The sequence below is a fragment of the Saimiri boliviensis genome, chromosome 4 (assembly GCF_048565385.1).
Source record: "Saimiri boliviensis isolate mSaiBol1 chromosome 4, mSaiBol1.pri, whole genome shotgun sequence".
In the NCBI taxonomy this organism is placed as follows: Eukaryota; Metazoa; Chordata; class Mammalia; order Primates; family Cebidae; genus Saimiri; species Saimiri boliviensis.
Window position 1 is genome coordinate 165,723,675 of NC_133452.1, and position 20,894 is coordinate 165,744,568.

Genomic DNA, 20,894 nt, shown 5'->3' on the forward strand with positions numbered 1-20,894 from the left:
TTAGACTTTTATTTTAGGTTCAGGGATATATGCACAGGTTTGTTAAAAAGATAAATTGCATGTTACAGGGCTTTGGTGTACATATTATTTTGTTGCCCAGGTGATAATTGTAGTACCTGATAGGTAGTTTTTTCATTTTCCCCCTTCCCACCCTCCATCCTCAAGTAGGCTCCAGTGTCTATTGTTCCCTTTTTTGTGTATCTATGTGTACTTAATGTTTAGCTCCAATTTATAAGTGAGAACATGCAGTATTTGGTTTTCTGTTCCTGCATTAGTTTGCTTAGGATATGGCTTTCAGCTCTCTCTAAGTTGCTAAAAAGGACATGATCTTGTTCTTTTTTATGGCTGCATAGTATTCCATGGCATATATAGGTATCATATTTTCTTTATGTAGTCTGTCATTAATGGGCATTTAGGTTGATTCCGTGTCCTTGTTTCAATACTTTAAATATTTTAAAGCTCTATTTTCCAGCATGTAGTAAGGAGGATACTAATTTCAATTCACTTATTTGTAGGTAATCTCTATTTCTCTTGAACCCGACTTCTTTTTAAAATATTAAAACATTTTTTTCTCTTGCCCGAAGCTTTATTACAATTAATCTAGGTTTGTTTTTTATTTGTTTTTTTAAACAAGTTACAGACTTAGTATGCTTCTTCCAACTCGAAATTTATTTTATATCAGTTCTGACAATTGTCAGGCAGTATCTCTTTCAAAATTCTCTTTGAAGAGTGTAATTTCTCCTGGTACTCCTGTTATGTATCTAAATTAGTTTCTTGAATACTGTCTTCCAAATATCTTAATCTCTTTCTTGTGTTTTGCTTGTCTTTATCTCTCTGTAATAAATGTCTTCAGAGCGATCTGAAGATTGGTTCACTAATTCTATATTAACTATATTTAATATGCTGTTTAACATAGGAGCTTTTCATTTCAGTATTTGTGTATTTCATTTCTTAATGTTCTATTTGGTTCTTTTCCAAATCTGTCTGTTCTTTTCACTGTATATTCTAGTCTTCCATTATGATTTTTAGACCCCTAAAAATGTCTTTAAATGGGCTAAACGTATTTTATAGTTTTATTTAGATTATAACATTATCTGAAGTTGTTGAGAGGCCAACTCTTGTTTATTTCTACTGATCCTTCTTCAAGGGTAAATGCTTCCTCCTGTGCTTTGTAATTTTCCATCATATACTCATTTTCAAGAGGAATTTTTTTCCTTTGATAGTCCACTGTATCCTAAATTATGGAAATGTCATTACAAAGTTATTTTGCATTACTTCTGCTAAATAATCTAAGGGTTTCATAGACTCAAGGCTACACATGTTAATTTTTTTACTTTTGGATTCTTACCAAATGTAGGTACTGTGAATTCTGACTCTACTTTCCTACCTCCCAACCCCCTCCTCCTAAAGACTTAAATGTCTAAAAACTCTAGACGAAAATCAAGGCAATACCATTCAATACATAGGCACGGACAAAGATTTCATGACAGAGATGCCAAAAGCATTTGCCACAAAAGCAAAAATTGCCAAATGGGATCTAATTAAGGAGCTTCTGCACAACAAAAGAAACTATCATCAGAGTGAACAATCTATAGAATGGGGGAAAATTTCGCAATCTATCCATCTGACAAAGGTCTAATATCCAGTGTCTACAAGGAACTTAAATTTACAATAAAAAAGCAAAAAGCCCCATTAAAAAGTGGTCAAAGGACGTGAGCAGACACTAATAAAAAGAAGACATTCATGTGGCCAATAAACCTATGAAAAAAGCTCAACTTTACTGATCATTAGAGAAATGCAAATCAAAACCACAATGAAATACCAACCCACTCCAGTCAGAATGGTGATTGCTAAAAAATCCAAAAACAATGGATGCTGGCAAAGTTGTAGAGAAAAAGGAATGCTTTTACACTGTTGGTGGGAGTGGAAATTAGTTCAGCCATTGTGGAAGACATCACTATGGTGATTCTTCTGAGATCTAGAGGCCAAAATACCATTTGACCCAGCAATCCCATTACTGGGTATATACCCAAAGGAAGATAAATAATTTATTATAGAGATACATGCACATATATGTTCATTGCAGTACTATTCACAATAGTAAAGACATGAAATCAACCCAAATGCCCATCAATGATAGACTGGATAAAGAAAATGTGGTACATATACTCCATGGAATACTATGCAATCATAAAAAGGAACAAGATCTTGGCCTTTTCAGGGTCGTGGATGGAGCTGGAAGTCATTATCCTCAGTGAACTATTGCAGGAACAGAAAACCAAACACCACATGTTCTCACTTATAAATGTGAGCTAAACGATGAGAACACATGGACATATTGGGGAGAATAACAGACATTGGGGCCTTTTGGTGTGGGAGGTCGTTAGGGAGAGGGAGAGCATCAGGAAGAACAGCTGGTGGATGCTTGGCTTAATACCTGGGTGATGGGTTGATCTGTGCAGCAAACCACCATGACACACATTTACCTATGTAGCCAACCTGAATTTCCTGCACGTGTACCGCAAAACTTAAAAGTTGAACGGGAAAAAAAGAGTTGCTAGTACTATGTTTTCTAGTTAGTTAAAATACTGAGCCTGATCGTAGTCTGTGAACAAATGACACATATAGTCTGCTATATTTATTCATTTATTCAACAAACATTTATTAAGCACCTACTATTTGGCAGAAGTGGTGTATCTTAGGATACACCAATCAACAACTTGCACAAATGCCGCTGCCTTTTTGGAGTTTATCTTTCTAGCTGGGGTAGTCAGACAATGAACCGTTAGAAGGTGTTAAAATGATACTTTAAAACCCCCAGCAGGCTAAGGAGAGGATTATCTATTTAATAATTCTCTCAGAGGAAAGGAATAGTCATATGGTTTATTACTTGTATACAAATAAATTACATTAGGATTGCTTTCTTAGATCCCTGAAAACCTTGAAGTACCCACTTTAGAAAAGGCAATTAAAAACAGGAATTTGAAAAAGCATGCAGAGGATTCTGGATAATATTCCAGTACAACAAAATACACAGAACAGATAGGAATATACCACAATGTTCAACCATTAATTGGGAAAGGAGACCAGGAAATCTTGCTGCATTCAAATTCCAGGGTCATAGGTTGACATTGAAAATAGAAGGGGACTGTAAATGCCAGAAACCAAGTGAGAAATCTGAGTAAATATGACAATGAAAGGATATTTCTATAATAAGGGAACATGATACATTTTATAAAGTTCACAAGAAAGTAGTCATGGAAAGTAGTCATCCTGAAAAATTTCTATCACAGCAACTCCCTTTGAAATGTACAAAATAGATAGTACTTATGCAAAGCTGACTGAAAAAAAGCTTTGTCATTTGAATCTGTCAGACCCAATTTTGACTATCATTAGGAAAAACAAAAGATGGACTAAAACAGGTGTTTAGAGAAGAGTAGATAAATTGAATTTACTTAGTAGTTAAAGTTCTTATGAATAATTGAGGAAATGGTACCATATATATTTGGGGAACTACCTAGTTTTGGATACTTTAAAATATAGTCTTTTTAATTAAACAATTATAATTCCATTACATGGAGGTTTCCATTAACAAAGTGTTCAATCTCCATTTCTCTCAGCAACATTTTCAAAGTTTTTTTTTTTTTTTTTTTTTTGAGATGGGGTTTCGCTCTTGTTACCCAGGCTGGAGTGCAATGGCACGATCTCGGCTCACCGCAACCTCCGCCTCCTGGGTTCAAGCAATTCTCCTGCCTCAGCCTCCCTAGTAGCTGGGACTACAGGCGTGCACCACCATGCCCAGCTAATTTTTGTATTTTTAGTAGAGATGGGGTTTCACCATGTTGACCAGGATGGTCTCGATCTCTTGACCTCATGATCCACCCGCCTCGGCCTCCCAAAGTGCTGGGATTACAGGCTTGAGCCACCGCGCCCGGCCTCAAAGTTTTTACATAGCACTTCTTGTTTATATCGGCGGATCCTCAGAATCCTGTGAGGTATGTTGGCCTTTTTCCATTTTACTTTATTTTATTTTATTTTATTTTTTTTTTTTTTCAGTAAAGGAAGAGGCAGAGAAACTCTTTTGCAGAATTATATATATCTTTGCCAAAATTAAGAACATATCCAAGAGTGCTATTCATCAAAAGCTTTTGTCATTATAACCATTCATTTTATTAAAGTAGGAAAAAAAAAGCTATAACCAGTTTCTACCCGAGCAAAGGGAGAAAAAAGAAAATAGAGGATTTCTGCACTGCTTCAGTTACAGAAATGAAACAGAATGGCAGACTAGTTACCACCAAAATTGCTAAAAACAATTTAAGAAAGCATGAGAAATGGGATTTTATTATGCTTTATATACTGCTTATATCTGAACTAAGCAGTTTATTTTGCTCGATCTAATTTCATTGGAAAATAACTTTTTTGGCCATCCTTTTCAATAGGTTACAAATAAACCCATTTTATAATTCACCTATTTATAAACACAGACCTTTGTTTTAAATAAAAGGTATCTAAAAGACTGTAAGCAAAATAATTTTCTTATTTGAAATTATATACCAGATAAAGTTTCCTACATTAATATTTTGATTACAGAATATCAGTGGCTCCCCAGTGCTTACTGAGTAAAATTTAAACTTTTTGCTCTGGCATTGAAGGCCCCTGCAATGTACCTGTCTCTTCCAACTTGCTTTATTTGCTAAATTTGACAAAGTTGTGAGTCTGTGTAGCTTTCTAACATGTCACCCTGTCCGTGTAATAATAACAGCTTGCACAACTAGAAAAATCCTTTTCCTTCTCCGAACTTCTACAAGCCTCATTTTATCACTCCTAAGGCATTTATCATTGCACTGCTTTATTTGTATGCAAATCTTACCAACTTGATTGTACTTAAGGCCTAAGCCCAAGTGTGTGTGGGTGTGCATATGTACAGACACACACACGCACACACATATACACATAGAGGCATTATTTCATCTCATCTGGCATAGCAGACACTGAAAAGTATTTTTCTGCAGTAGTTTCCTCCTCTACAGAGAAGACTTTTAGGCTCGGAGGCACAGGAGTGGAAGGAGGCACAGTGGTCCTTAGTTAATCTTAGGAAGCTATATTTGTGTAATGCTTTCTGGTTTGTAAAAAGCTTTCATATATATCTCTTCATGTAACATCAGAAACAAATGTAACAGAAAAGTGAATAGAGTTGTCTCTAATGAATTTAAATGTGTAAGATCAGAGGTATTGCCAGGCGCGGTGGCTCAAGCCTGTAATCCCAGCACTTTGGGAGGCCGAGGCGGGCGGATCACAAGGTCAAGAGATCGAGACCATCCTGGTGAACAAGGTGAAACCCCGTCTCTACTAAAAATACAAAAAGTTAGCTGGGCATGGTGGTGCGTGCCTGTAATCCCAGCTACTCAGGAGGCTGAGACAGGAGAATTGCCTGAACCCAGGAGGTGGAGGTTGCGGTGAGCCGAGATCGCGCCGTTGCACTCCAGCCTGGGCAACGAGCAAAACTCTGTCTCAAAAAAAAAAAGATCAGAGGTATTAGCAAATAAGAAAAATGAAAAATGAAAGGAGAGAAGGAAATGGCTAGCTTTGTGGAAATAACAGTTGATTTAAAAGAAATTTTAAAAGGCTAGAAAAGATTAAGTAGAGAAAGTCTATAGAACTTTGGAAAGCTAAAGAAGTTTTTTTTTTTTTTTTTTTTGAGACGGAGTTTTTGCTCTTGTTACCCAGGCTGGAGTGCAGTGGTGCGATCTCTCCTGGGTTCAGGCAATTCTCCTGCCTCAGCCTCCTGAGTAGCTGAGATTACAGGCACGAGCCACCATGCCCAGCTAATTTTTTGCACTTTTAGTAGAGACGGGGTTTCACCATGTTGACCAGGATGGTCTCGATCTCTCGACCTCGTGATCCACCCGCCTCGGCCTCCCAAAGTGCTGGGATTACAGGCTTGAGCCACCGCGCCCGGCGCTAAAGAAGTTTTAAGTTACATTGAAAAGGAGACAGTGAAGGCAATAAAAGATTATAGGAATTAATAAAGGGAGAGTGGTATGGTTTTGAAAGTCTCTGGTCAGCCTGTGGTATTTCAGAGCAGGAATCCAGAAAGGGTATTAGAGAATAGACAAGAACACCATAGTGGTGACCGAATAAAACGTAGTCAGGGATTTCATCAGAAGCAGAATCCGTTCATGACAGTCTGGCAATGCTGGAAGATGCTATTAGGCACTTGAGCACTTCAGAAGTCAGTCTTTTAAGCACGCAGGTGATTTGAGTGAAACCAAAAAATATCAAAAAATTCTTATTCCTTGTGAATAACTCACAGCATTGAGTCTTGACATATTGACACTTTGTGTCATCAGATACCTAGGATTCTCAATGTGTTTCTGAATGCATACATTTTCTTTTCTTTTCTTTTTTTTTTTTTCTTCACTTTTTGAGACAGTCTCACACACTCTGTCACTTAGGCTAGAGTGCTGTGGCATGATCTTGGCTCACTGCAACCTCCACTTTCCAGGTTCAAGTCCTTCTTCTACCTTGGCCTCCCAAGTAGCAGGGATTACAGGCATGTGCCACCATGCCTGGCTAATTTTTGTATTTTTTGTGGAGATGGGGTTTCACTGTATTGACCATGCTAACCTCAAACTTCTGACTTCATGTAATCCACCCGCCTTAGTCTCCCATAGGCGTGAGCCATGGCACCCGGCCTGAACAGATACATTTTCTCCTACCACTCACATGTGAGTTTCTATCTTCATAAGCTACCTCTAACCTGATCTTCCTACCTCAACTGACAGGGCAGTTTTGAAACCATGAATAATAATTATAAATATTTGGTGTGAATCTTCTGACCTGGAGAAAGCTTAAGCTTAGCTGGCATTAAGTTTTGATGCACAGTCAGGTATAAACTGGGGAAGAGGGACACAGATGACATCTCAGCACTTAGTTAGGCCCAAGATAACTAAAAGGTAAGAAACAAGATGGTAAGTGTTATAGAATGTGTTCAAAATTCATTAATCATTTTGATCTAACTGGTAAGTTGATTTTTATTTACCTGAATGTGAAAGATTTCCCCCTACAGAGTAGCAAAATTAACATTGACTAAAGAGTGGAGTTCTGTGGAACAGTCTCACATGTCTTAATGATAAAGAAGCTGTTTAAGGCATTCTTCCCATCTGTACTATGATGGTAAAGAAATATGGATTCCCCCACCCCAATTCTGAAAACAGTATGTACGTGGCAACAAATACACTAGATTGACCCACAATCTAGAACCTCAGAGAAGAGTACATAAACACAAGGGGCTTAAGTTAGAAATTTTTCAGAAATCTAGACAACACAAGATTTTCACAGCTACAAAGGTCATTTTACTGGTACATTTAATAAATGTTTATTAGCACCTATATACAAGGCACAATGAGGAGTAAAAGACCTCATGGATCTGAACAAGTTGTGAAAGATTCATTAGAGGCAAAATAAATCGTCAGAGCAGCAGCTCCCCAGATCAGGGCCATCCAACCAGATGTCATAAAGTGCTGGCTGAAGGCAATTAGCCAGTCCAGAAGGCCATTTAAATCTACTGGGTGAGAACAAACTGTTTTAGGTTCTACAACTTCCAGACAACTCTCCTATGGACTCCTATCAAATGACTTCTTCCAATCACTTTCTAGAATATAGACGATAACTCATCATCTCAGCCAGACTACATTTTCCAATACCTGATGATGTATAGTGGTAAATAACTTCTGTAACCATTAAGGTCTCCAGGGTAGCCTCAGTTCAAAGAAAAATGAGCACCAATGTTGGCATGAATACCATGGGTCACTGTGAAAGAATTTTTTTCCCTACATGGCTTCTCTGATGTTGAACAAGGTATGAAGTTCGAGTGAAACCTTTTCCACATGTGTCACACTGATAGGGTTTCTCACCAGTGTGGATTTTTTGATGTTCAATAAGACTTCGATTCCATGTGAAACTTCTCTCACATTCATTACATTTATAAGACATGGGAGCATCAACATTTTCCCACTGGCTTTCTGTCCTACCCTGACCTTCCCAGGGCATTCCATGCTCAGGATTCTGAAAATTTTTATCACCATGAATCCTCTGATGTCTCAGGAGATGTGAATTCCGCCTAAAAGCTTTGCCACACATATTGCACTGGTATGGCTTCTCCCCAGTATGAATTTTGTGATGTTCAAGGAGGCTGCAGCTCTGACTGAAAGCCTTCCCACAGTCATCACACTCGTAGGGCTTCTCCCCAGTGTGGGTTCTCTGGTGTTTGATAAGGTTTGAGCTGTGACTAAAGACCTTACCACATTCTTCACACTCATATGGCTTCTCACCAGTGTGGACTCTCTGATGAATGACGAGGGCAGAGCTCCCAATGAAGGTCTTCCCACAGTCTTCACATTCGTAGGGCTTCTCACCAGTATGGATTCTCCTGTGTTTAGTCAGGCCTGAACTTTGAGCAAAACTCTTGCCACATTCATGGCAATAATGTCGCCTACTCCCTATGGCATTTTTCTGCTTTCTTTGTAACCTGCCCTCCTGTTCAGCAGCTTGTGCACATGTAGGTATCTGGGCAATGTCTTCACTCAGGTGGCACGATATCTTCCCATGCTCCTTTTCTGGAAGCTCCTCAGCTGGAGGCAAGTCCCTGCTCTTAGTCTGTATTTCACCACCTGAAACAACAAATGGCCAGCAACTGTGGGTTATACCCTGCCATGGGAGGAAAGCTCTGTCATGACTGCCAGGGAGGCAAAAATGACAGAGGTCTACAAATGCCTGGGATGAGGATTTAAGTGCTAGAATAAGGATGGGAACAAAAGGGAAGAACAGAGTCCTGAAGAGGAGGGAGACCTGAGAATGGGAATGGTGCCATTGGAAGGGTACAAATAGGGAGTGGAGGGAAAGTGGTGAGAACCCAGGGCTGGGTGGGGGACATAGATGGTGGTTCTAAGCACTAAGAATAGTAAGCCAGGGCCATGCACCTAGGATTAGATTTTGAAAGGGCTAAGCAGAAGGTGATAGTAACAGGGCAAGTGGAAGGATTTCTGAAGCATCTGTAAGAAATGGCCAAAGTGAAGACTAGAAATTGGTGACAGATCAATGACATGGGCCATCGTCTCTTTGCCCCCGGCACAGGCAAAGTTCCCGAACAGAACTGCCATTGGCGCTAGGAGTTCTGAGTTAGAGGTCTCGCTGTGCCACCAATAAGCTATGGGGTCTCAAACAAGTGAGGTAATCTATGCCTCTGCACCCTCACCCCAAAGGTCAGGGTCTGTAGCTGATGTCTAAGGTTGCTTCTGGCTCTCCCATTCTGAAACCATGGCCCATTTTCTGAAGAGGTCCCCAGCTTTCCTCTTCAGTCAGGGATAGGAACAAGAGGACATCAACATTTACTGATCATCTCCTATGAGCCAGACCTGTACTAGGAATTGTGTCAACTTCACCCCACTTATCCCAAATAGAACACTGGCATGGTGGAGGAGAACTCAAGGTCAGGAGGAGTAAGGAGCTAGTAGTCAGTAACAGGTTTTCAGAAATGGTGATTCTGAATCCAAACATAATAGGACTCAACAGCTTCTAACAGCCAAGTAGGTTCTAATACACAAAGAACGCCAAGAAATCTTATGAGAAACTAGTGTCTATCAGTCTTACCAAGGGAGACCAGGCTGCTATGGTTCTGCTTTTCATCTCTGTAGAGGTTCACCTGAGATGAATCCAACTGTGTCCACCCAGGAGAGAGGGCCAGGGCCACATCTTCCATTTTCAGCAACTCCTAAAACAACAGGTACTCATAACTAGCTCTTCTTGCCCAAAATTACCCCCAAAGGAAAGAATGAACATCCCCTTTAAAGAGGCTCTTTAAAAAAGAGCAAGTGTGGCACACCTACACCAATTTAACTTTATCTCTAATAAGATCTTTATCCAGAAAACCTGCCAAATGAAAGAAATATTACACACATTTTAGGATAAGTACTTTCATATAAATATCTAAACAGCCCAGAAGATGAAAAGGTTTGGAAAACAAGGGTCAATGTAGCAAAAGGAGGACTATGTCCAAATTTTTCTAAAGATTTGCAAAATGCTTTGGCAAAGTGAGGGTAAGCGTTCATTTATATGAGTAGTTTAAAAAATACAATGAAATCTAGGACTGAAGTGAGAAAATTAGAGGAAAAAAAAAGAATAATAGCCCCAAACACAGAGATCTTCAAGCAGGACATGAAAGGTTGAGTAGTAAATTGAAATCTAGGTTAAGAAAAGATTGTTCATATTGTAATATAAATAACTTAAGACTAAGACTGTGCCTTATCTGACCTTTCAAGTAACAGTTCTTTGAGGGCAAGGGCCAGGCCTTTATATCCCCCATCAACAGCGCAGCTTATCTTAACTTTAAAAAGCAAAACAGAATGACCATCCCAATAAAACCTTCAGTTTGCATTTGCTGAACTGCCCTTGTTGAAGAATAAAAATCACATTGAGGAAGAGGTGTGTAGTAGGAAAGACCTGAGAAGCACAAAGAACACTCCAAGGTTGTTGTGAAACAGGAAAATCTTCTTAGATGGGCACCAATGAAGGAAGAAAATAATATGCCACTTTGGGATAGATGAGAAAACTCAAATCCATGTAGACCTAAGATAGGGGTGGGGTAGGACTAGAGAGGGAGGAACCTAATGCAGAGCCCAACATTAGTAAAAAGTCTGGGGCACTGGGGGAGGGAGAGGAGCTCCAGCTCACCTGGGACCCTGGAGTGAGCCTGGAAGCTACCATTGCATCTTCTCTGCAGTGCCCTCCCTGGGCAAGCCCAGGAACCTGGAGAACTAAGAAGGAAAGAAGCTCTGGGTGAGAACTACCCTAGAATTCAGCCTCCCTGCCTTGCAAAATCCAACTTAAGAAACGGAGGTAGTAAGTTCTTGCCAATAAGTTTATACAGAATGTGTTCCTTTCAAAAATGCTTGATTCCCACCAGCTCCAGTCCTAGGGTCGAAAGAAATCTGGTGTGCTCTGCAGGTATACAAAAACCACATGTAGAATCCTTGGTGGGAGTAGTGAAATGAAAACAACATAACAAAGCTTTCCATTTGAAGACCTTTGGGTTTTGAATTTTGCTAGGAAATGGTGAATAAAGAGGATTTTTTTTGTTTTTTTTTGTTTTGTTTTGGTTAAAATGTCTTCAGTAGATATCAGGATGCTTTCCACTTCGGGTTGGAAAAACTAGGAGGAGGCCGGGCACAGTGGCTCATGCCTGTAATCCCAGCACTTTGTAGGGCTAAGTCAGGTGGATTCCCTGAGGTCTGGAGCTCAAAGCCATCCTAGGCAACCTGGAAAAACCCATCTAAACCAAAATTACAAAAAATTAGCTGGGTGTGGTGACATGGGCCTGTGGTTACAGCTACTCAGGAGGCTGAGGTGGGAGGATTGCTTGACCTTGAGAGACAGCTTGCAGTGAGCGAAAGTCACACCACTGCACTCCACACTCCAGCCTGGGTGACAGAGTGAGAACCCCATCTCAAAAAAAAAAAAAAAAAAAAAAAAAAAAAAAAAAAAAAAAAAAAAAAAAAAAAGAAAGAAAAAGAAAAACTAGGAGGAGTCAGAAAAGGCTGGGTCTATACATGAGGAAATGGAAGACTGCTTAAATAGAACTTGCTCAGTCTCAGAAGTAGAAGAAACCTTAGGTTTCCCTACAATAAGTCAATTTGCAAGGGGCAGAAACAAATTGGTTTAGGCCAGGATCTCTGCTGAGAAATAAAGATTACATGTTCGATGGCATGTCCAAGTGTTGTATGTCTTAGGAATCTGCCCAGATGTTCACAGCAGATGAGGAACAGCATGGAACACAGAGCTGCTTCCTATTAAGTGATACTCACTTGTTCTAGTTACAGATTTTACAGGGTTTAGATTTATCCTCTTCTACTTGCAGTAGTCCTACTACCTCTGGAATGTTCTGGCTGGCTTTACAAATTCTGCCTTATTTTCTTCATAGCACTTACCAATATCTACAATTGTATTATTAATTTATTTGCTGTCCTCCCTGCTAGAATGTAAACTCAATCAAAGCAAAAATTCTGTCTTATTGTTGGCTCTCTCCCCAGTGCCTTCAACACTGGCTACCGTAGACGAGGCTTCCCTAAATATATCATTAATGAATGGAGGTCACCATGTTGTTTAAAAAACCTACTCTTTCTAGATACCGATTTTAATAAAATCAGATTTACTATGTCCTAGTTTGGTTAGGAAAGTTTCTCACCATTGTTTGAAATTTCTCTTTTAGTCTCAGTCTTTTTTTTTTTGAGACGGAGTTTCGCTCTTGTTACCCCAGGCTGGAGTACAGTGGCGCGATCTCGGCTCACCAGCAACCTCCACCTCCTGGGTTCAGGCATTTCTCCTGCCTTAACCTCCTAAGTAGCTGGAATTACAGGCATGCGCCACCATGCCCAGCTAATGTTTTTGTATTTTTAGTAGAGACGGGGTTTCACCATGTTGACCGGGATGGTCTCGATCTCTTGACCTCGTGATCTACCCGCCTCGGCCTCCCAAAGTGCTGGGATTACAGGCTTGAGCCACCGTGCCCGGCTAGTCTCAGTCTTAAAATACAGTCTCTCAGTGATAAGCATATAAAGTAACTGTCAGTGGATCTTTTAGGTGATCTTTAAATGAAATTGGATGAAGTCTATAGAATTCATACAACCCAGAAGAGAATACTCACCTCTGTCTTGTAAGGGCTGGGATCCCAGAGATTCATGCTTGAACAGAGCCTTCACTGGCTGGCATTGGCTACTCTGAGACCTTTGAGTTTGTGTCAATAGTGCCATCTTGCAACAGAGCACTTCTTGCCCCTGGTCACCAACTGGAACCTAGAAGTCATTAGTTTTAGTTATCTACCCAACATTTCTATTATGTTTTCCATGTGCTTTCTATTTTCTAGGCACTGTTTCTACAAGCTTTATATTAACACAATTAATGTAGATAGCAACCCTATGAACTATTATTCTGGATTTTTGTGATAAGTTGCTGAAAATGGAGACGTGGCCCTGATCATCTTTCCTGCGTGGACAGCGTGTAAGCAGCTTGCCCATGTCACCCAGCTAATAAGTGGCAATGCTAGGATGGGAGCTCAGACAGAATGACTCTGGACTCCATGTTCTTACCATTACTCTAGGCTACCTCATTATATACATGTGTGTGCTTACGAAAACCCTTTGGACACCGGTGCTGAATTCTTAAAGAATACTAGCAGATTTTCTAATCTGAAAAATGAGGATAATAATTTCTACTTTATGTGGTTTTGGAAACCCGTAAATAAGATCACAGTACGTGAAATCACCGAACAAAGGGCCTGGCACATAGTTATGTCCTCATTTAAAGCAGGTTTCCTTCCAGACATTTATAGTTAAATTACAGTTTTCAAGTTACTGTCTCACGTTTTCCCACCTCAGAATTTCCCACCTCTTTTATGAAGAATGAAGCTAAGAGACTTGCAATGACTTCCCATTGTTACAGGGCTCAGGTGCAAAAGACCCAGTCCAAGAACTCTGGTATCCAGCTCTCCAGTTAGAAGGCTCTGACCACACAGGTCCTCTGAGAGGTGTGCACAGGGACACATAACGATGCAAAGAAGAAACCATCTCATAAAACAGGGAAGATGGAGGTAGAAATCGGCCCACTTCATACCAGAGGTTCATAACCAGTGGTCCATGGATTTGGTCCCAAGTGGTCCATGAACTTAGACGGGATAAAAACTCATTTTTACTGGTCTTTATGAGAGAGTTAGCATTTCCTTCAGTTATGAATGGAAGCAACAAGTCAAGGTACCGTAAGCAGCACCCAGGTCTTTGTCACCAATAGAACCTGCACATGTTTTCACATCACATTACAACCAGGCAAATAGGTACTTACCACTGCTTTGCAATTGCCAGTTATAAGGCCTGTCCCTAGGTCACATTATTTAGTACAGTAATAAAAAACACATATATGACCTGAATACAAATTTAATACTGTGCTAACTGTATGTATGACTGCATCCTTTGGAATCCTTTATAGTTTATGTATTTCTAATTCTGAGAGGGAGTCCAGGGACTTCACCTTACTGCCAAGGAGGTTCACGGTACAAAAAGAGATGGAGAACTCCCGGATCTTAAGGGGATGCCCCTCACTCCGATCTTGAGATGTCAGGAGGAAACGGACCACAGCGCTGAGATACTAAACCTGTTCTTTCTACCTGCGGCGCCGGCTCATCCCGCCGCCTCTCCAAATACTCCAGCAGCAGCACCACCTCCTCCCCGCTCTCTGGATGCCGCTCCCGCACCCAGCTCTGCACGCTCCCCGGCAGGATGGTCAGGAACTGCTCCAGCACCAGCAGCTCCACGATCTGCTCCTTGCTGTGCATCTCGGGCTGCAGCCACTGTCGGCAGAGCTCTCGGAGGCGGCTCAGCGCCTGGCGGGGGCGCGCAGCCTCCGGGAAGCGGAAGCCGCGGAAGCGCTGGCGCGAGCGCTCGGGGCCCCCAGCAGGGCTGCCGGGTGCGCTCAGCTCCACCGTCACGGCGGACGCTTCCTCCTTCTCCACCTTCACGGTCAGGAGCCCCGTCTTGTCCGCTGCAGACTGGGCGTCCAGGGCTGCGTTTTTTCTCGGTTCTCTAGCCATCCTGACCCACGCAGGACCCAGGTCTCACTCCAGTGGCGACCTGTATGTCTTCAGAGGGTTCTGGAACGGTGGTCAACTGTCCAGCAAAACTGCATGTGGAGCCCCTCCTCTCATGCCTAGGGGCCCAGGACACCCCTGAGGCGCAGCCGCACAGATCTCTCTTATAGTCCGTGCGTCTGCGGGGCCGTCCTCTGCACCCCACTGTGAATCCCACAGTAAGTATCCCCAGCGGATGTCTCTGGGGGTGAACGTGATCACTCTCCAGACACAGGAGGGAAGTTGAGGCTGGGGCACAGGAAGCCTCGGTGGGAACCAAGGCTACTTCCTGGGCTCTCTAGGAAGCTCTTCTCGGTGGTTGTCTCCGAATTAACCCATTAGCTACCCTGTCTTTACCGCCACACAAGGGAAGGCAGTTAAGGGAAAGAGGAGGAAAAGGATGACAGACCCTGGATCATAACAAGTAGGATTGATTCTTTAAATCCAGGAAGGATGCCGCTGTGGCTCATATTTCTTTCCTAAGTAAAGCTTGCCTAAGCAGCTGGCATAAAATTGACGCTGTAATTCAGCTGGAAAGTAGGGGTTTCCCAGAGCCCTGAGAACTCTGGCGGGAGGAACTTAAGTCTCACTCAGAAACATCAGAGCAGCAGAACACATCACCAGGCACTTGCCTGGAGCGAGCAGTGGCTGCCCTTTTCCTTCCCCTCTCGCCCATCACTTTTTTTCCCTCCTCCTTAAGGCCAAACTACTTGAAAGAAAGCCCCACCCTGACTCTATCCCTCACATCTCACTAATCTTTAACACACTGTCCCATTCCCCAATCACCACTCTCTACATTCCATGGCTGCTTCTCTGGCAATCAGGCTTATGCTGCTCTCCACCTCCAGAAACTCTCTAGTTTCTGGCTTCAGGGACCGCATTCTCTTCTGCTTTCTTCCTTCTTGCTTCTTCCCTGCCCCCATTCACAGTCAAGCACAGTGGCTAGATATACAGGGCGCCAGGTTATCTGTGTAATCTCAGCTTTACCACTCACTAACTGCCTGGGTGATCTTGGTAAATTACTTAACCTCTCTGTGCCTGACTTTTCCAATCTGTAAGTATGGAAAATAATAGTAGATAGGGATGTTGTAGGCATTAGTAGGGATCAGATAATGTTGTGAGCACTCTTGGGTAAAGTGCTTAGAACAATGCTTGGCATGTGATAAACTAGGCCTATCCTATAATAGAAGAAAGCCCTGAGAATTCTTTGAACCAGATGGGACTCGATTTTAAGCCATAAGTGACTGTAAGTTATTTGGCGGGACACTCCAGTAAGCCCCTTTTTACGCAGTAGAATGGAGAAGCTGAGTCCCGGGGCTCCTGGGAGCCAGTATGCCAGGAGGGAATATGGACATGGACTTTGTGGCAGTGGGACCTCTGCTGGAGTTTGGTGGGCAGTCTGCTTGAGGAATCCCCACCTCTTGCCCACCAGAGGCCCATTTCCTTTCCTGGAGTTGGGATCCTATTCCGATGGCTCCTGGTGCTTGGGAAACTCCGAGCTGCAGGTGCAGCTAGACAGAGCGGGTTTCAGAGGTCTGGGTTTGTCTATTCAGGAACCAGAGACATCCTGGAGAATCCATCCTGGTTTTCCACTCCAAAACAGGCTGATTTTATCTAAAGCACATTAGATAGAGTTTTCAAGAAATCTGAGGAGACAAGGGCTAAGGACAAAATGGAACAAAATCATCATTTCTTATTTTTCCTAGAAGCAGGTGGAGACTTGTAGTTGCCTGTCTTTTAGAAGTAGGTGGATTTTTCTAGCAACAATATTGAGATTTGGAGGTAGAATAGGTGAAAGATGGTGAAAAGTATATTCTTGTGGATTGCAGAATTATTATAAAGCTCCATCCAGCATCTCAGAGTTGTGAAGATTACCTGAGGTAACTTCTGAAAAGTGACTACACACACAATGCCTCAAAGCTGTCAGTTCCACTATCCCACAGGACACTCTGGTTGACTACCAAATGTCCGGTCCCCTATTCTGTCATGTTGAGAGATTCTTGTTTGTTTGTTTCTGGATAACAATGTGACCACTTGAAAATATTTCTCTCTCCAAATACTTGAAGATAGAGGGAGCCTTTTGACCCAATTCCAGACAGTGAGATGAAAGCACAACCATTGAATGGAGTTTTTAGGAAAACTATATTTTACAACCAAAAAAAGAAAAAAAGAATGACTCAAACAGCCCATACCTTTGGCCCTTCTTTCTTCCTAGAATGACTCGAACTAGCCCATATCTTTGTCCCTCCTTCCCTATTCTTTGATAGAATGGCCATCTTTTCATGAGGAGGCAACCATGAAGATGAAAACCATTTGCTGGAAGCAGAAAGTTATTGAAAAATATTGAAGCAGAAAGAGAAGAAACATGGAACATTCATGATGTCATAGAGCTGCTATAACCACTTTGAATTGCCCCTAAGAAGATACAAATTTTAAGCTGATTGGCTACTCCTTGTATTGACACTCTCTCAATAAGTTTACCTGAATGATTCATGTTCATTGGGACAGCATTTCAGTAATGATCAGGTCACCAGCAAAGACTTTTTAGAAACGGTATAAAAATAAAAATTTAAGTCATTGGAAATGCCAATGACTTAAAAGTCTTTTAAAGGAGGGATGTGTTACTCCAAGGTCTTTCCTAGTCTTTGCCAAAATACACAAATTTTGCCCAGTTTTAATTCCTGAACAGATAGAATATTGATGCAGTTTTTAAATATTTTATAGATATTTTATAGATGGGTACAAGTGCAGTTTTGTTACATGGATATATTGCATAGTGAAGTCTGGGCTTTTAGTGTAGCTGTCACCTTAATAGTGAACATTGTACCCAATAGGTAATTGTTTTTTTTTTTTTTTTTGAGGCAGGGTCTTACTCTGTTGCCCAGGCTGGAATGCAGTGTCATGCTTATGGCTCATTGCAGCCTTGACGTCCTGGGCTCAACAGATCCTCCCACCTCAGCATCTCAAGTAGCTCAGACCACGGTGCATGCCGCCACACCTGGATAATTTTTTATTTTTATTTTTCGTAGCGATAGGGTCTTTCCATGTTGCCTAGACTGGTCTTGAAATCCTGGGCTCAAGCAATCTGTCTCAGTCTCTTAAAGTACTGGGATTATAGGTGTGAGCCACTGTGCCCAGCCCCAGTAGGTAATTTTTCAAACTTCAAGCCCTTCTACCCTCCCACCTTTTAGAATCTCCAATGTCTATTATTCGCCTCTGTATGTCCATGTGTACCCATGGTTTAGCTCCCACTTATAAGTGAGAACATGTGGTATTTGACTTTCTGTTTCTTAGTTATTTCATTAGGATAATGGCCTCCAGTTCCATCCATGTTGCTGCAAAAGACATAAATTCATTCATTTTTATGGCCGATGTAGTTTTTTTTTAACCTAACTTTATGCTATAAACACTATCCCATGTCAGTTTTTGTTTTTTATTTTGGTTTTTGTTTTAGAAGCTTCAAAACGGTTCTCTTTAGTGAACGTCTCATATTGACATAAAGCAAAGTATTGCCTTTATTATTGTTTTTGTGTGTAAAGGTCACTAAATATTTGTGTAAAGGCAGTCTGAAGTAATTTAGAAAGGAATTGAATTCCAGTCTGTCTCCAGAACTCTATAAATTTGCTTATTAGGAATTTCTTTCTTTTTTTTTTAGAGCGAATCACACTCTGTCACACAGGCTGGAGTGCACTGCCATCTCCGCTCACTGCGATCTCCACCTCCCAGGTTGAAGCGATTCTTCTGCCTCAGCCTCCCAAGTTACTGGGACTACAGGCATGCACCACCACGCCCAGGTAATTGTTGTACCTTTAGTAGGGATTTGGCCAGGCTATTCTCAAACTCCTGACCTCAAGTGATCCGCCCACCTCCGCCTCCCAAAGTACTAGGATTACAGGCGTGACCACCGTGCCTGGCCAGGATTTTCTTTTTTTTTTTTTTGGAAAGGAGTTTCGCTCTTGTTACCCAGGCTGGAGTGCAATGGCGCGATCTCAGCTCACCGCAACCTCCGCCTCCTGGGTTCAAGCAATTCTCCTGCCTCAGCCTCCTGAGTAGCTGGGATTACGGGCACGTGCCACCATGCCCAGCTAATTTTTTGTATTTTTAGTAGAGACGGGGTTTCACCATGTTGACCAGGATGGTCTCGATCTCTCGACCTCGTGATCTACCCGCCTTGGCCTCCCAAAGTGCTGGGATTACAGGCTTGAGCAACCGCACCCAGCGAAGATTTTCTTAATAATAAGTATAGATTGGGAAAAAGTAATATTAAGTGCCTCCTTGTGTAATGCAATAAGATATATACAATATCACCTATGTGATCAGTCAAACAGGATCACCTTGAATCGCATCTTGAAGAAACAATTAGATAAATTCAAATTGTGAGATATTTTTAAAAACAATCACCCGGCCTCTTCAAACTATGTCAATACATTAAAAAATAAATTGAGAGGACTGCCTTAGTACCTTTGGACTACTGTATCAAAATACTGTAAACCCTGTGGCTTTTAAACAACAGAAATTTATTTCTCACAGTTGTGAAAGCTGAGAAATCCAAGATCAAGGTGCAGGCAAATTTGGTGTCTATGGAAGGTCTGCCTTCTGGTTCATAGATGGCACCTTCTAGCTGTGTCCTTACAAGGTGGAAGGGGCAAGGCAGCTCTCTGGGACCTTTTTCATAAGGGTACTAATCCCACTCATGAGGGATCTGCTCTTATGACCTAATTACCTCCCAAAAGCCCCATATCCTAACACTATCACATTGGTGATTACATTTCAACATATGAATGATAAAGGGACACAAACATTCAGACTAGGCAGATAAACTGTTCTAGATTTAAGAGACTAAAGTGTTATACTAAATGCTATGCATGAACGTTGAATGGATTCTAGATTTAAAAACACACACAAAATATTCAATCCCACCTCAATGACATTTTTTGAACAATTGAAGAATTTTAAACATGTCCTATATGTTTTGACCGTAAGGACAATATTGTGAATATGAAGGAAAATGTCGTTTTTATGCATTCATCACTGAAATAGAGGTGCAATCTTTTGAGTAAGAAACGAAATCTTAACCACTAGTGAATCTAGGTGAGTGATATATGGGTGTTTGAACTTTTCTATAGGTTTGAAAGTTTTTAAAATAAAAATTGGGGGCCGGGCATGGTGGCTTATGCCTGTGATGGCAGCACTTCCAAAGACTGAGGTGGGAGGGTCACTTGAGCCCAAGAGTTTGAGACCAGCCTGGGCAACGTCTTAGAGACAGGGTCTAGCTCTATAAAAAAATCAAAACTCAGTTCGGCATGGTGATACACAACTGTGGTCCTAGCTACTTGGAAGGCTGAGATGGAAGGATCACTTAAGCCCAGCAGGTCAAGGGTGCAGGGAGCCATGATAGTACGACTGTACTCTAGCATGGGCAACAGAGTAAGACCCTGTCTCAAAAAATATTAAAATAAAATAAAGATGGGAGGCAAGATTTATGAAAAACAATTTTGAGAAATTTTAAGAAAGATAGTAAAATGTTACCTGTGAGAACAATTCCATTTTAGCTGAGCGTTCAAATCTGGTACTTTGCTTAATGATTAAAATGTATTGTTATTTCAAAAACTTTCCCCATTTTCATAAAGTTCTTCAAATATATTTCTATGTTCTATACAAATGAATATTTGCTCATCTATAAATAAAATTTAGAAAATAAAAGCCCATCTTCTCATAAAAAGTTATGGTAGGCATTTGTTTTTATCCATATAAGCATACTTTTTGCACCACTGCTTTTTCTACTAAGTAAGGGGTTAGCAAATGGCTGCCTATAGACCAAAATTGGCCCATGGCCTGTTTTTTTAATGGTCTGAGTGAGGAATTATTTTTATATTTTTTATTTTTTATTTTTATTTTTATTTTTTTTGAGACGGAGTTTCCCTCTTGTAAAGCAGGCTGGAGTGCAATGGCGCGATCTCGGCTCACCGCAACCTCCGCATCCTGGGTTCAAGCAATTCTCCTGCCTCAGCTTCCTGAGTAGCTGGGATTACAGGCACGTGCCACCATGCTCAGCTAATTTTTTGTATTTTTAGTGGAGGCGGGGTTTCACCATGTTCACCAGGATGGTCTCGATCTCCTGACCTCGTGATCCACCCGCCTCAGCCTCCCAAAGTGCTGGGATTACAGGCATGAGCCACCGTGCCCGGCTATTTTTATATTTTTTAATGGCTGGGGGAAAAAT

The 20,894-nt window shown here is 41.3% G+C and overlaps 2 protein-coding genes across 8 annotated transcripts in view; one reads left to right on the forward strand and one right to left on the reverse strand.

Annotated features, from left to right (window-relative positions):
• Positions 1-20,894, forward strand: part of ZSCAN26 (zinc finger and SCAN domain containing 26) — a 62,110-nt gene that overhangs the window by 18,473 nt on the left and 22,743 nt on the right. For 5 of the 6 annotated variants that reach the window (XM_074398599.1, XM_074398600.1, XM_074398597.1 and 2 more), the window contains exons 1-2: positions 14,758-14,850; positions 18,327-18,465. The gene's annotated coding sequence lies outside the window, so the exon portion shown is untranslated. Of the gene's footprint in view, positions 1-14,757; positions 14,851-18,326; positions 18,466-20,894 lie in introns of those variants that run through there. The other variant, XM_074398595.1, reaches the window with a different exon arrangement.
• LOC101035778 (zinc finger protein with KRAB and SCAN domains 4) lies at positions 7,294-14,635 on the reverse strand. Of its 2 annotated transcripts, none has more exons than XM_003944721.3 (5): positions 14,213-14,635; positions 12,701-12,848; positions 10,732-10,814; positions 9,652-9,772; positions 7,294-8,672 (listed from the first exon to the last, which is right to left on the reverse strand). In XM_003944721.3, exons 1-5 carry the CDS (start codon positions 14,633-14,635, stop codon positions 7,810-7,812), a joined length of 1,638 nt encoding a protein of 545 aa, XP_003944770.1. In that variant the 3' UTR covers positions 7,294-7,809. The 2 variants fall into 2 exon arrangements, with proteins under 2 accessions (XP_003944770.1, XP_074254694.1); XM_074398593.1 differs by having other exon boundaries at positions 14,200-14,280.